Source organism: Patagioenas fasciata, chromosome 1 (genome assembly GCF_037038585.1).
Source record: "Patagioenas fasciata isolate bPatFas1 chromosome 1, bPatFas1.hap1, whole genome shotgun sequence".
Lineage (NCBI taxonomy): Eukaryota > Metazoa > Chordata > Aves > Columbiformes > Columbidae > Patagioenas > Patagioenas fasciata.
In genome coordinates, this window is record NC_092520.1 from 119,061,941 (window position 1) to 119,075,645 (window position 13,705).

Sequence of the window (13,705 nt, forward strand, 5' to 3'; positions counted from 1 at the left end):
TATCTAAAATAACCCCAAGGCAATGACAAAAATATGACCTTGTATCTGTTATTCAGCACTTCAGGTTTTGGATATCCCCAAAATTTCCTTCAGACTTCAAGAATTACCATCACCTGCCTCCATTCCCTGTTGAAAAATACCTTTTTTTTTTTTTAAACTGAAATGTGATGAGGATTTGTCTTGTGTTTACACTGCTGAACATAAACTGCCAAAGACAAGGATTAATTTCAAAACAGGCTTCCCGTTTTTCACGTTTCACATCTTCTGCAGTGATGTGACAGGCTGATGAATGCCACGCTGGCAGTGTTGCACCATGAAGAAAGAAGCTGATAGATTAGTGATGCTGAGTGCAAGACACCCAGGCAAGTCTGGAGCTTTGCAGTCACTTGCTTACTTAACCCCTTCTTTCTTTCTTTCTTCTTCTTTCTGCCAGTGTGCAGCATTACCAGCTCAGTTCTTGATCAGAAGCAGTGCTTGCATTACTTCGCAAGAAGTGTCAAAACTTCTTCATAAATCACTGTAAAATTTGAAGGTGTGAACTGTAAAGTTCAAACATTGGCTCTGTGTTAGGGAAAATACTTTTCTCTGGTGTTTCAGGCTATTTAAAGTAAAACTTTCCAACTGATATCTTGATGCACACACACATCCTATAGTAAAACAAGCTGTGTGATAAATACTGTGTATTATTATTAGTCTTTTGCCTTGAAAATACTTACAGGGCTTGCTTTCAACCTTCTTGCCAAGTTTGTTTGTTTGTTTTTTTCACGTTTGTTGCTTTGTCTTCAAGCTGATAAAAAGTTTAGCTTGGGAATATGGAGGAAGAAAATCTAGACTTTCATATCTAAGAAAAGATTTTTACGTATTCTTTGTGGGTTTTTTGAAAGCGAAGAGTATTTAACTCACCCTCACCTTCCACGGTGAGGAAGCTGGTGGCCAAGGACCTGGAGGATGCTGCTCTGCCTCTGTGCAGGCCACACTAAGGGGAGACTGGGCAAACCAGTTAATGGTTAGCTGGAGTGTTACTTTCAAAATTTATTACTTTTACATTAAAAAAAAAGAAAAAGAGGGAAAGACTGATAGCAAGTGCTTTCTCTGCTACATCACAGTACCTGCTTTTCTGTATTGATGTGGCATTAACAGTAGTTGAACGTCTCCTGGTCACGCTGTCTGCCTGCTTTCCGTAAGGGGAGTTGTGGCCCAGGGCAGGGGGAAGATCAGGGTTGATGGAGGAGGTCAAAGCATCTCCTTTCTGGTCTGCTGGATCACTTCTGCTTTTAGGAGCGGACTCTTATATTGCTGTTTCCATTTCTCTTCCTCTGACTTGAGTCAGCAGTGCAGTCTGTCATTTAAACAACAACAAAAAAACAAGTCCAAAGCAACAGAAATCCCCAAGACTGACCCAGGAAGCAACGAAGTTGGTTTTGAAGATAATGTTGCAGCATGAAGTACCTGTCCGAGGGGTCCAAATCTTTGTGGTAAGAGTACAAATAGTTTCAGCTGAAGAGGACCTCAGGAGGTGGTCTTGTCCAGCCCTCTGCTCACAGCAGGTTCCCACAGCTTGGGTTGCTCAGGGCCATACTCACATGAGTTTTGTCTGTGTGCAAGGACTGAGATTGTACAGCCTTTGTGGATGGCCTCTTCTGGTGCTTAGCCACTTCACTGTTTAAAAACCGAAAGAAAACCTTAAGTATTTTTCCTCTGAATTGCAAGAAGTTTGTTGCCTTTACTCTTAGTCACCATGCACTTTTCAGAAGAGTTTGCCCCTCTCCACTGTCTTCCTTGTCGATAGCTGCAAACAGCAAAGACATCTCCACTGATTTTCTTTCAGGCTGAAATGTGGTTAATACGAACGGCACTGCACAGGGAAGGACCCTCAGTATTTGGTGCCTGGGTCTTCACCACGAGCCGGTGAAAGAAACTGTATCTAAACAGGTTTGAGTTCACTGATTGATCCAGTCCACTGGTTCAGTTTGAATTCCCTGGTTGAACTGTGTGTCGTGGAGCGAGAATGCTTTGGGTTCCTGCAGAATGCTGCCCACTGAAGCTCCCTGAAACCTCAGGGCTACTTCTTCAGTGGAGAATTGGGCTGCAAACCCCGCAGAGCTCTGCTCTGACCAGGGATGGGGCGGTGCTCACGGTTGCACTCACCTACCTGAATTCAGACTCTCGCTTCAGTGCCTTCTGTGCTTGAACAAAAACACAAGTAAATATGCCATTTAAAATGGTGTATTGTCAGATTGGTGTTGACTATGTCTGAAGTCTGTTTTTTATTACTTGTTTTAAAAGGGGGAAAAAAAAGTCCAGCTTTTTAGTGCTTCAGTTATGCTAAAATGTGTACCAGCTGTGTGATCGACATTATATAGGCAAGATACTGGCATAAATGCTTTCTCTGTTAAAAGCGAGAATGCAAGTCATGCGTACAGGGCTCTAAGTGTTAATTTTTGAGGTTATCCTTCCTGAAAGTCTTTGAGTAGTGATGTAAACTTGCCCTTGCAGCAGTTGCCACAAACTGAATCTTTGAAATTAAGGCTCTTCTCAAATTTTGAAGTATTTGTAGCCCATTTCTAGCTTTTTTTTTTTTTCTTTTGTGACAGTCTTGCAGCAAAAGACAGTGCTGGATTAGTGGCCGCAGAGGTTTCTTTTTTTGAGTAGTAAAGTGTTCTTAAGCAGCCAGATAAATATTTGCTCTCTTAATCCAGGTTCATCATAAACTTTTCGCCAGTGAGGCCCTGTGGTGCAGAAGTAAACATAGAGTTTGTGTACTGAGTCTTCTGTGCCTGTTCCTAGCCTCCAGAACCCATCCCTTCCTTTGCTTCCAAATAAGCAACAGAGCTATACTGAATTTATGCCTGTGTTAACAACCTAGAAGTCTAAAATATCCCCTGAGCTTTGTCCATTGAGAAATTCCAAGGCTCTCTTTTCTGGTTTTGTTCTGCATCTGCAACTCTGACCTTCTGGAAGTGGTGGAAATCAAGTATCCAGAGAGAATTTATAGAGGATGCTTTGGCTTTTCGTTTAACACCTAATGGCAGGCAGCTTAGAAAGGCATCCTTTCTGAAGCTGTAAATCAGGCTGTTCTGTCTGCTTAAGAAGCACTTGGGTTTTTAGTTTAAAGGCATTGGGGGCTGAGTAAGTGTATAAGCTTTGTTAATGTTGCTTTGTCAGGTGACATAGTATGCAGAAATCATCTGATAAGTCCAGTAACTTTTTAGTGTGTAAAGGACTTGATGTTCTTTGGAAAACTGAAAATTTTCTGCACAGTTTTACTGTCTTTTGGAAAAGCACTAATGACTTCAGGACTTCTGCAGCTCACATCTCTGTCAAACATGTCCAGCTGACACATTTCACTTCACCTGTTATTTTGGGGCTGTATGATAAACACAGCAGTATGCCTATACCTTTATAATACTGGGGAACTTTCCCCTCTCAACTCATCTTTTGAACTACCAGGTGCCTAGTTTGTTGTGGTTTTTTTTGCTAATGAAGTTGTCCATGGCATTTGTGTGGCTTCCTTTGCCCTTTCCTTTCACAGCTGGGCCCCATGTAGCTTTAACCTGTTGTCTGTGTGTTTCCTTGACCAGCTGCTCCTTCTTGGCCTCCTACTTTGACACCAGCCACCCTGGTCCCAGCTGCATTATGCTGCGAGACAGCAGCCTGGCAGCAGGGATTGGGTGTTCCTAAACCGTGTGGTAGTCTGTGCAAACATCATCTAGTTTGGTATTTAATTAGTAAATGGTGTATGGAAACAGGTTATTTCCTTGTAGCTGTGTTAGCTGGGCTGTGGGACAATGAGAATTAAAGGATGCTTCACTTCAAACATTGGATATCAATTACTGATATAGATGACATATCTTCAAAACTTGGTTTAAAATAACTGTTATATTTATTATGGGAGGAAAACGTATGAGTGGATTATAAACAGTTGCATAATGTGATCACATCCTGCTCTCCAGTGTGTCTTGCTAATGCAGCAGCAGTGGGGGTTTCCCATCTGCTTTTGCAGCGAATTTGCTGAAGGACAGTCACTGAGCCTAAGAAGCTATTACATCTATTGGTGTCCCCCTCTCTATTCTCAGCTTAGTAGCAGTACAGATCTGGCTTTGTGCCACTGCTGTGCATAAGCTCATCTGTACAGTTTTCATTATGGCTTCTGATTTACCACAGGATTTCTGAATGGTGCTGGTTAGATCAGGTTTGAACACAGACAGGCTTCCTGATGTGTTCTGTGAGCCTGGCTCTTCCCAGGCTTGAGCAGGGTGCAACCAGCAGAAAGCTTTGGCTGCTTCTCTGGGTGAGCTTGTGAAGATGTCTCCAGCCAAAACTGGCAGTGCAAGTGGCTTAGAGGGGCCTGACCTTAACCTGTCACTTCGTGCAGAGCTGCATTTTTGCTGCATCCATCATGTGTAGCTGTAAAATGCTGCAGGGTTGTTAAGTGCATGCTTGTATAAGCCTCTGTATTTAAACTGTCAGCACTTGATATTTCAGTAAGTAGATTTATCTTACTGAGGGGGTTTCTTCCCCTGTGCTCTCTTTGAGTATGTGTAATACTTCTCAATTTTAAATAAAATACATCTTAACCTTCCAGTTACATTTTGGTCATCTTGTAGCTGCTATGTTCTCTTGGTTGTAGAGAAAGAAGGGCAGAGGTGAGCCACCACTAGTGTCACAGCTGCTACGTGATGTGATCACATTATTTTCCTCTCTGAACTTGAAGCGAATGATATGTGTTCTTTAATGTGTTCATTTGGCTTTTCTGGGGTACAGTTTGGTTATGCTTTCAATTATGCCATAAAGTTAAGTCTGTCTGCTTTTGTGGGTTGATTTTTTTTTGGTTGTGGTTTTTTTTGTTTGTTTTTGTTTGTTTGTTTTGGTGTGTGGTAGGATTTTTTGTTTTACCTCATGTATTCTCTGGTTATTACCTGTCAACTTCATCTACCATCTGGGTAGATGCAGAATGAGGGTCACAGGGGGCAAAACAAGCACTGAGTGCTGACTTGTCAATAAAAGGATCAAACATCCATTTTCATCTTACAGTTGTTTGGAACAAGGATCATTCTAAGGCAACAGGGGAGCCTTTTACTAAGTGTGTATCCATTTGTTTACTTACCAGATGAAAACCACTTTGACTGTTTTTATATGTTGTCTTCACAGAACTGGAGTCTCATTCTTTTCTTAGTATATTGTAAAAGGAACAGTGCTCAGTTAAAACCTTGTGCTTCTCCAGCCTCCTGGCATCACCCTTCCATTTTTTTTTTTGGTCATTATGTTTGATGCATCCCTTTATTGATAGTGTTTTCTGGCTGGATTTAATCTAGGCTGCCTGAGTAATTCTTGTATTCCTCAATCCCAGGCCTTTATGATTGCTCTATTTTACCTTTATTTTTGTCTTTTTGAAGTGTGGAAAATGCTTGCAGAAGACATGTAGCTGGCTTCTTTGTGCACGCCATCTGAATTTTAGTTGCAGAGTTTGCAGAGTGTGCAGGACATTGTGCAACAAGCATTGTTTGCTTGCTTAGAATTGCCAGGCAAAAAAGCTGTATCCTTGCTCAGCTGTAAAATATTATGGCCAAGACAACTATTTCAGCTTGGTTATGGTCACATGTTCTCAGCAGCCTTTATTTGCTGGCAATGGCTTATCTGCTCAGTTCTGTCCTTAAGCAGGTGAAATGTGTTTGTGTCCTAGTGTTTAACATCTTGTGCAACTCAGGGTTTACACTTCAGAGGCATGAATGAGGGTGAGGAAGACAAAACATGGAACAGAGTATTCTGGTATCTGTCTGAAGTGAAAAATTTTATAAATTCTTTGGTAGCTTTATGTTGAGGGCCTCTCTTTCTCTACAAACAATTGATAGTAACAATTCACTGCAAAATATTGATGGTGCACGTAGGCTTGTGAGGGTCATGCATTGTACCCTGGATGTTACTTGAAACTCAAAAGTTGGAGTAGCAAATCAGCCTCATGCATTTTTAACTCTCTTCCAGGACTCATAGTTGGGGTGATCTTGAGATACGGGACTCCCTCCACCAGCGGCCATGACAAGCCCTTCGGCTGCTCTCAGGACAGGCCGTTCACAACCCTGCTGGTCAACGTCAGCGGGAAGTTCTTTGAGTACACGCTCAAAGGGGAAATAAGCCCTGGGAAGATCCACAACGTGGAGCAAAATGACATGTTGCGCAAGGTGACCATTTCTTATGCTCAGCTGAGTGTTTCTCCTTTATCTGTGCTTCCCTCACTCCTCTCCACACCTTCCTATTTGAATGTTGGGGAGTATCAAATGTCTGTATTCCTGATAGTAACAGCTCTTCAATGCTTAATTCAAAAGCACATTCTGCATTGTGTCACTGATGGTGAAACATTGCTCTGTTGCATGTATGTAGTGCTCTCCCAAAGCCCTTGGTTGCTGTCTGAAGGCTTAATGTACATTTCTCAGGTCTGTAGAATTCACAAAGACAAACAAAAAAACTGAACAAAAAACCCTTGATGCTGCCTTGTTTAATACAACATGAGGAAAATTATTTTTTCTTAGTGAAAAGTTATTGTTTCCTAGTATTTTTTTTTCCCCAGGGTTTTTTAATGTTTTTTGTCAGGAACAATATGCTTGTGTCCCTACAACACCAAATGAGACAGTCTGGTATTGGAAGTGAAATTAATCTACTAACTGGTACTCAGATCTGCTATTTGGCCTCTTACTCTATTCAGTGTCAGGAATTAATCACCTTTTGTGTGTATCAAAGCTAGACTTCAAAGTATGGGATCGAGACTTTAGGCTCATAACCTAAAAATACTTCTTTCTGATGACTATGAAGAGAGTTTAGGTGGCTGTTTGTATCTACCTGTCTGCTATAGATACATAAAGTTAGCCAAAATGAATCCTCTTCTGGGACTGCACACTCCTGTTTGTCTTCTAACTTGTGCTTAGGTGGGGATGAAGAGAGCCTAGTTAATCTCACACATGTGCAGAGCTTCTGTTTGGGTTTTAAATGATTGGCTGACAACAGCTGTGCAGGAGCTAAACTGATTTTTTTTCTTTTTTTTTTTTCAAAGCAACATAAATAGCATCTCTTCTGTGACTATATGAGTATCACTTACCACAATAAGAGATTTTCTCCAGCATCATTTCTATTACAATGTTTTAATTTAAAGAGACTCTGTTTGGGATTGCTGCAAAACTGTTATTGGTGATGGATGTAATGTCTGTTTTTCTAGATACTGTTTACCACAAAAAGCTGCTGCTTTTCGCTGCTGCATGTGTATAGAGCTGGCCATTATTTTGGAGTGCAACTTAACCAGTTGTTTTCTATTGCAACAACCAAAAATAGTAGTTCTCAGCAAATGGAAGAGGAAGATGATCTAACAATTTGTGTATGTCTGTTTCTAATTGAAGTTTCGTATTTTATTTTGTAGGTAACATTTGACCCGGAAGTTTTTTTCAACATTCTGTTACCTCCTATTATTTTTCATGCTGGATATAGCCTGAAGAAAGTAAGTGTCAGAATTTTCTGAGAATACCTTTTTTTTTCTTAATGTGATACTGCTGATTTGTTCAGGAGTACAGTCCCCGTTTCAAGCATTTTCTTATATATCAGTAAGAAAAATCTCATGTCCTCCATAGGTGGTCAGGCCATATTGTTTTAGGAGAAAATACACATGCTTTTTACTACAAACACATGAAACTCAATTTAATCTTAATGACTTTTCTTCAAACATTGCCAGAGGTTGATGTCAGTTTCATTTAAAGTAAAAGATGTCCTACTATGAATTGCTTTGGTGCTTCTCAAATATCCCAAAGACATTAAATTACGGTGAGAAGTGGATCCAAACCTGAATCCTGGTGGGGTTGTGCCAGACACTGAATGGCCAAAGGGCCCAGGTTCTGGTCTCGCTTGAAGATACCATGAATTGGTGTTGGATTTTAGTTTTGCAGCTCTGATACCCCTTCTGAAAACATCCGTGTGGCAAGCTTCCTGTCAACAAGCTCCATGTAGGGTTTATAACATAGTTAAGATTTGGTTTATTCAGTTTACTGAATCTGGACAGAATTTACTTTGCAGTAATTGAAGCATTTCTCTGGAATGGATGGGTGTTTCTGTGTATTAATCCAAGTGTAGTAGTGTGCTGTATGTTTTCGAACAGGTGATACAAGTTGCTTTAAATAAGTGTATAAACCTCTTTTTCCTGTGTAGAGACACTTTTTCAGGAATTTGGGGTCCATTTTGGCTTACGCCTTTTTAGGAACAGCAGTGTCTTGTTTTATTATTGGGTAAGTGAACTCTGTGATATCTGTTCCTTTCTATGCTGAAGTTTAAGTTGATAAAGTGTATGCTGAGCCTTCCAGACTGCCTCAATTTTGTAATTTGCTTGTTTGAGGATTTTACTTATGTATCCTCGAGACAAAATGCAAATGTAACTTTTGCTGGGATTCATCCTACTTCTTAACAGTACTGTCCCTTAAAATGATGTTGTCAAGTTTAAATCATTTGACAAGTCCACAGTACTAAAGAGTTTGAGTTTTTGATGTCAAGGCCCAGTCTAAAACAAAACTGTGTTAGACTCTTACTGGAATTGACTTGAATTGTGGACACTACTTGTAACAAAATTTTAGAATCAAACTTTTAGAGATGTCCCTTTCAGTGACCACACATTTGCTTTCTTTCTCCCTCTGCATATGTGTGTATATATATAATTTCATGTGTATGTACATTCACATTTAGTTTAACATAGCTGGTCTCTTTGGTTTACTTGCATACAATCTCTTATGTTGCTAATATTACTGTGTCTGGTGCATAGATATTCTGAAATACACAAATTCTGAATTGTATAGGTAACCTTAGTTTATCTCTCAAAGAATTTCACTAGAGAAATACTTAAAGGCTATTCTTGGTTCAGAGCTTTTGGCCAATGTGCTGTGTTGGGAGGAGCAATACTGAGGGGAATTTTGGGCAGGAAAATGTTCCCTTTGGTAGAAAAAGGAAACATCCTGTAAATTCTGTGTAATAGTTGTGTGAACAGATTTCATGCTTTGCTTACTAGTTTTCAATGATATCTTCTGGATCCTATATCACATGACCCAGCTCATAGGGAAAATAGGAAAATTAATTTTGAGAGCTTACTGTTAAATCATGGCAGTGTTCCACAGAGCTGTGGCGTAGCCAAGTCTGCCTGAAATATTGTTGCTTGTGCTTTTCCTTTGCGTGTTTGAGATGTACCAACTTGTTTGACTTGGACTGTTTTATCCTCTTTCTCTTCAGGAATCTCATGTATGGGGTTGTGAAACTAATGAAGCTGGTGGGTCAGCTCTCTGATAAATTCTATTATACAGACTGCCTCCTCTTTGGAGCAATAATATCTGCCACTGATCCAGGTAGCTTGCTGAACATTTTTAAATAACCTTCCAAAATAATCCTGTTGCTAGGATTGTTGGCTGCATAGCACAAAGATATTAACAGCACTTTATTTGCAGTTCTGTTATGCTAGTACCTCTGATTCTTTTCTCTGAAATGCATGCAAATTCTGGGTGTTGTGAAAGCTATTCTCTGATGGTTTGGTGCTGGACTGATATGACATGATGGTTTGTTTGGGGAAAAATTAAACTTTCCTGTTCAGATACTTTAAACAGTCCCCATCCCACCCCCTCCAGTATATATAAAGTTTAAGACTGTAAATAGATGAAATTAGTATATTGCATTAATAGCAGGACAACTTCTTCAGCTATATTGCTTGTGACATTGGATAACTTAAGAGCAGTACTTGAGGCTTTTAGGCTCTTTAGGTGTGAGGATCTCTTTTATTTCCTCCTTCAAAAGAACTTAATGTTTGATAAGTTTAAGCAAAAGGATGCTCTTCTGGCAAAGTAATTTGAGCTTTTGCCAAAAAAAAATAATCTAATCATCCTTCAAAGTCCAGCAGGTTCACATACATGTGTATATGCTTGACAGGTCAGACTGGAGAGCTGGTGTGTGTCAGGGGCTGGGCAGGGAGTGGTGAAGTATGAAACTTGACATTTAAAACAGCTAATTTGAGGTGCCCAGTGGTGATTTGTGCAAAAATAGGAAGTAACTCCTGTGATTGAGCTGAGCTCTGAACAGCTGGTGGTTGCACACAATTTATGCAAGAAAAGAAAATCACTGGTTTTTTTGAAGCTTATATATGAGAACATCTTCAAGATCACGGTCTTTCATCTCAGACTGAAGTTTCTTGAAAGGATGGTTATAAATATTCAGCAGTCTTGCCCTTTTCAAATTCTATGCAAATGCGCACTCCTGTGGCATAGTGGATACTTTGGGGAACACGTTGGATTGTTAGCACTATTTTACAATGGCTGAAATAATAAAGCTATGTCAACAATTGATACAAACTTTAAAGGCAGCAAGAGCTGCACAGTGTTTAGTTGATTATCTCATGGAACGTGTTCTACAAAAAAATAACTGGGCTTTAGTGGAAGTGCTTTGTCTGCCCCATGCCCCTTGGTTGCCCCTTTACTATAAACAGTATATGGATGGGAGGGCAACAGAACCACCTGCTAATGGAGCTGCCCTAAAACTGAGGGTGGAATTGCTTACCTATAGATAAATATTCTTAGGCTGTTTCCCAGTTTAATCTTGATCTACTTCAGTTCCTGGGTTTTGTTGCTTTAGGCAAACTGGAAAGTCTGCTTCAGCAGCTCACATGGTCATTCCTGAAGTCAGACAGTGTGGTTTTTCTCTTTTCTTTCTCTAGTTACCGTGCTAGCAATATTTAATGAGCTGCACGCTGATGTTGATCTCTATGCCCTTCTGTTTGGAGAGAGCGTGTTGAATGATGCTGTTGCCATTGTATTATCTTCGTAAGTAACTACCTGAATTTCTACTCTGAAATTACTGAATTGCTTTTGGTATTTGTCTAAAATAAATGCTTTTTCTGAGAAATGTTATTTTGATTTTAAATAGATTGTCTTGAACTGAATTTCAAATAAACATTGCAAACATTTGCCAAGATCCCTCCCTTATGTGTGCATGCACCAAAAAGGCAAATTTGCTCTCAATATGGGCTTGTCTCTTCTGTTGCTCAAGTATTGTTGTTATGGAATAAAGCTTTTCTGATGCCACTCTTTACTTCTTGTTGTTACTCTTTTTCTAGATCTATAGTTGCCTACCAGCCAACAGGTGAAAATACCCATGCTTTTGATGCAGCAGCATTTTTCAAGTCTGTTGGTGTTTTCCTGGGAATTTTCAGTGGTTCTTTCATGATGGGAGCAGTGACAGGGGTTGTGACAGCTCTGATATCCTTTTTCATGTTTAGCTCTTCCAGACTAGATGCTACATTCAAGTACTAACAGGGCTCACCTGTTTCTAACTATAGCAATGGTGACACTAGGTTGTTTTAGAATGAGTGTGAAGATGTGATAAAGTATTCCTCTAACCTTTGTCTGTAGAAAGGCATATAGATACCCACTGAAATCATCTTTTGGCAATGTAACTGTGGCCATGTTAGAAATTTCAGTTGTGTTGCTGCATGCTGCAAGCCAATGGGAGGTCCTAAATGGGCATGTCCTAATGATCAGTTTCTTTTTAGGAAATTAAAAAAGAAAATTTTAAAAAATGCTATTATTAGGCTTGAAAGACATCTCATATGATAACTGGTGTCTGATTTTGTTGTCAGCAAAATCATTAACAGCTATTTCTGACCCCACAGAGTTCTTTCTGAGAGTTTTGCCTTTAACCTTTCTGCTGGAAATCTGATGTCATTGGCCTTGGATAAGAGTAGATCTCTACCAGAGTTAACACCATAATGTGATGTGCATGACCTGTCCTGCTTTCATGAAGCTTACTGACGCTATTTGATTAGAGCTCTGATGTGCTCAGCAAGCAGTCTGTGCGGGTTTTGTTTTAAGGTCAGGTAGTAGAGCTTATTAAGCCTGACCTACTCCAGAAATTGTGATGCTTCTTGAGGAAAAAAAAATCAGTTTCTGAAAACTGATTTATAAGGGGTAGAATGGGATATTTGATATAATAATAATGAACATATAATTCTTCATCTTAAGCGATAATATCTCAACTGTCTTGTTATATACACACTGTACAGATTTGTCTGATATATGTCTGCATAATGGTAACCCTTCAGGTATAAGGGGAAGATGTGCTGTGATGCTTCAATATTCAGTCTTCCAGTTCTACCATTCTACAATCAATGTGGTCCAGAACCATGATTCCTTATTTGGCTTTTAGGCTACTGCCCATCCATAGTTCTAGCTGACCACATGCTGCTGCTGTGGTTTGTTACCTTGCTGGTGGGCTACTAATTACAGCTGAAATGCATTCAGATCCATTTTGTGAAATTATGCTTCTGAAGGAGCAATTGGTTCTTGCTGTTGCTAGTGCTTGTGCTCAGGAGGGTGCACGAGGCTGGGAGTGGCATTATTTTCTTGAAGAAAACAACAGAACAAACAAAATCCTTAAATTGTTATACAGTAATACAATTTAAATTCTTTTCTCTTAGAAAAAATACTTCATGTTATGCAATACTATAGAAGCAAACTGTAAATTTGTGTTTTATTCTTCATAGATGGTTAGAACTCATAACTTAAATGTCAACATGGTTTTACTCCTGTAGCTCTGAAGTACCTATTACTACCTTTTTACAAATGAGGGGGTCCATGCAGTTGTGCATCGTCCTTTGAAAACAAACAGAATACTTAGTTTCCAAATATGATACAGATAATGTGCATGGGCTCGTTCCGACTTTCAGCAAGCTGTCTCAGCCCCGCTGTCTGTGGTTATTTTTACAACAGTTGAGGTATTGTACCACTTAGTATGTTCTTTCTAAATTGCAGAATCTGTCTGGTTGAAATGAAGCAGAAGGTCATGTTTAAGGAATAAAGAGAGAAAGTTGAGAAAACAGAAGTAATAATTTAATTTGAATTCACATTTCAATTTGGTCAATTATACGAAATAATGAAAAGTTGTTTTCTCTTGCATTGCTCTCATCTTCACCTTCTTCCACAATGTTGAGCACACGTTTTCATTTCAAATTTACTGAAATGTTTTTGTATGGCTACTTATAACAACAGAATGGGGAATCAAAAATTTGATTAACACAACTGCCAGAAAAGACTGAAAATGAGGCCCTGACAAGGGCCCTTGCCTGACTTCAGGTGAACAATATTCGGCTTCTTCCTCTCCTATGGAGTGACTGTGGGTGCCTGGTTTCCTCAGCACCCATCAATGCCTCTTGAGTCAGGCACTGGGATTATCTGAGCGCTCTGTGGAAAGACAGGTTCTAATTGTTGCTACAGTGGATGTTGCTGCTTCAGAAGCATGATCTGAGGAAATAGATCTGTTTGGGGTAGAATTTGGCTGAGTGTAGCAGTACATCCTCACGAGTTTTAGAGAGATGGTTTGTGTGGAGTGAATTAACAGCTGTTTTAAAAAAAAAATGCTGAGTTTTATATTTGGTGTAATGCCAACTGTCATGGAGAATAGGGTTGGTTTTTGTTGGATTTTTTTTTTTCATGGTTAGGGATTTTGTTTTGAGGGCAACCTTCCGACAAAGCAGGGTTGCAGCTGAAGGTGCAGCTGGAGTATGTGTTTTGGTGCATTTGTCCTCCAAGTCAAGGGAGAACATCAACCAGCAATAGGTGTGGGTGGGAAGTGGGTCATTCCCTCAGGATTGCTTCATCCTAACCAGGCTCCCAGTTTGCCTCTGGTGTTAATCACTTGTGGCTTGCTG

At 39.8% G+C, this 13,705-nt stretch overlaps 1 protein-coding gene across 2 annotated transcripts in view; it reads left to right on the top strand.

The window, feature by feature from the left end:
- Window positions 1–13,705, top strand: part of SLC9A7 (solute carrier family 9 member A7) — a 76,108-nt gene that overhangs the window by 29,406 nt on the left and 32,997 nt on the right. For both annotated transcript variants that reach the window (XM_065854981.2, XM_065854991.2), the window contains exons 2-7: window positions 5,983–6,179; window positions 7,406–7,483; window positions 8,185–8,261; window positions 9,250–9,362; window positions 10,718–10,823; window positions 11,117–11,258. In XM_065854981.2, the coding sequence (XP_065711053.1) occupies window positions 5,983–6,179; window positions 7,406–7,483; window positions 8,185–8,261; window positions 9,250–9,362; window positions 10,718–10,823; window positions 11,117–11,258 (713 nt within the window). The remainder of the gene's footprint in view (window positions 1–5,982; window positions 6,180–7,405; window positions 7,484–8,184; window positions 8,262–9,249; window positions 9,363–10,717; window positions 10,824–11,116; window positions 11,259–13,705) is intronic.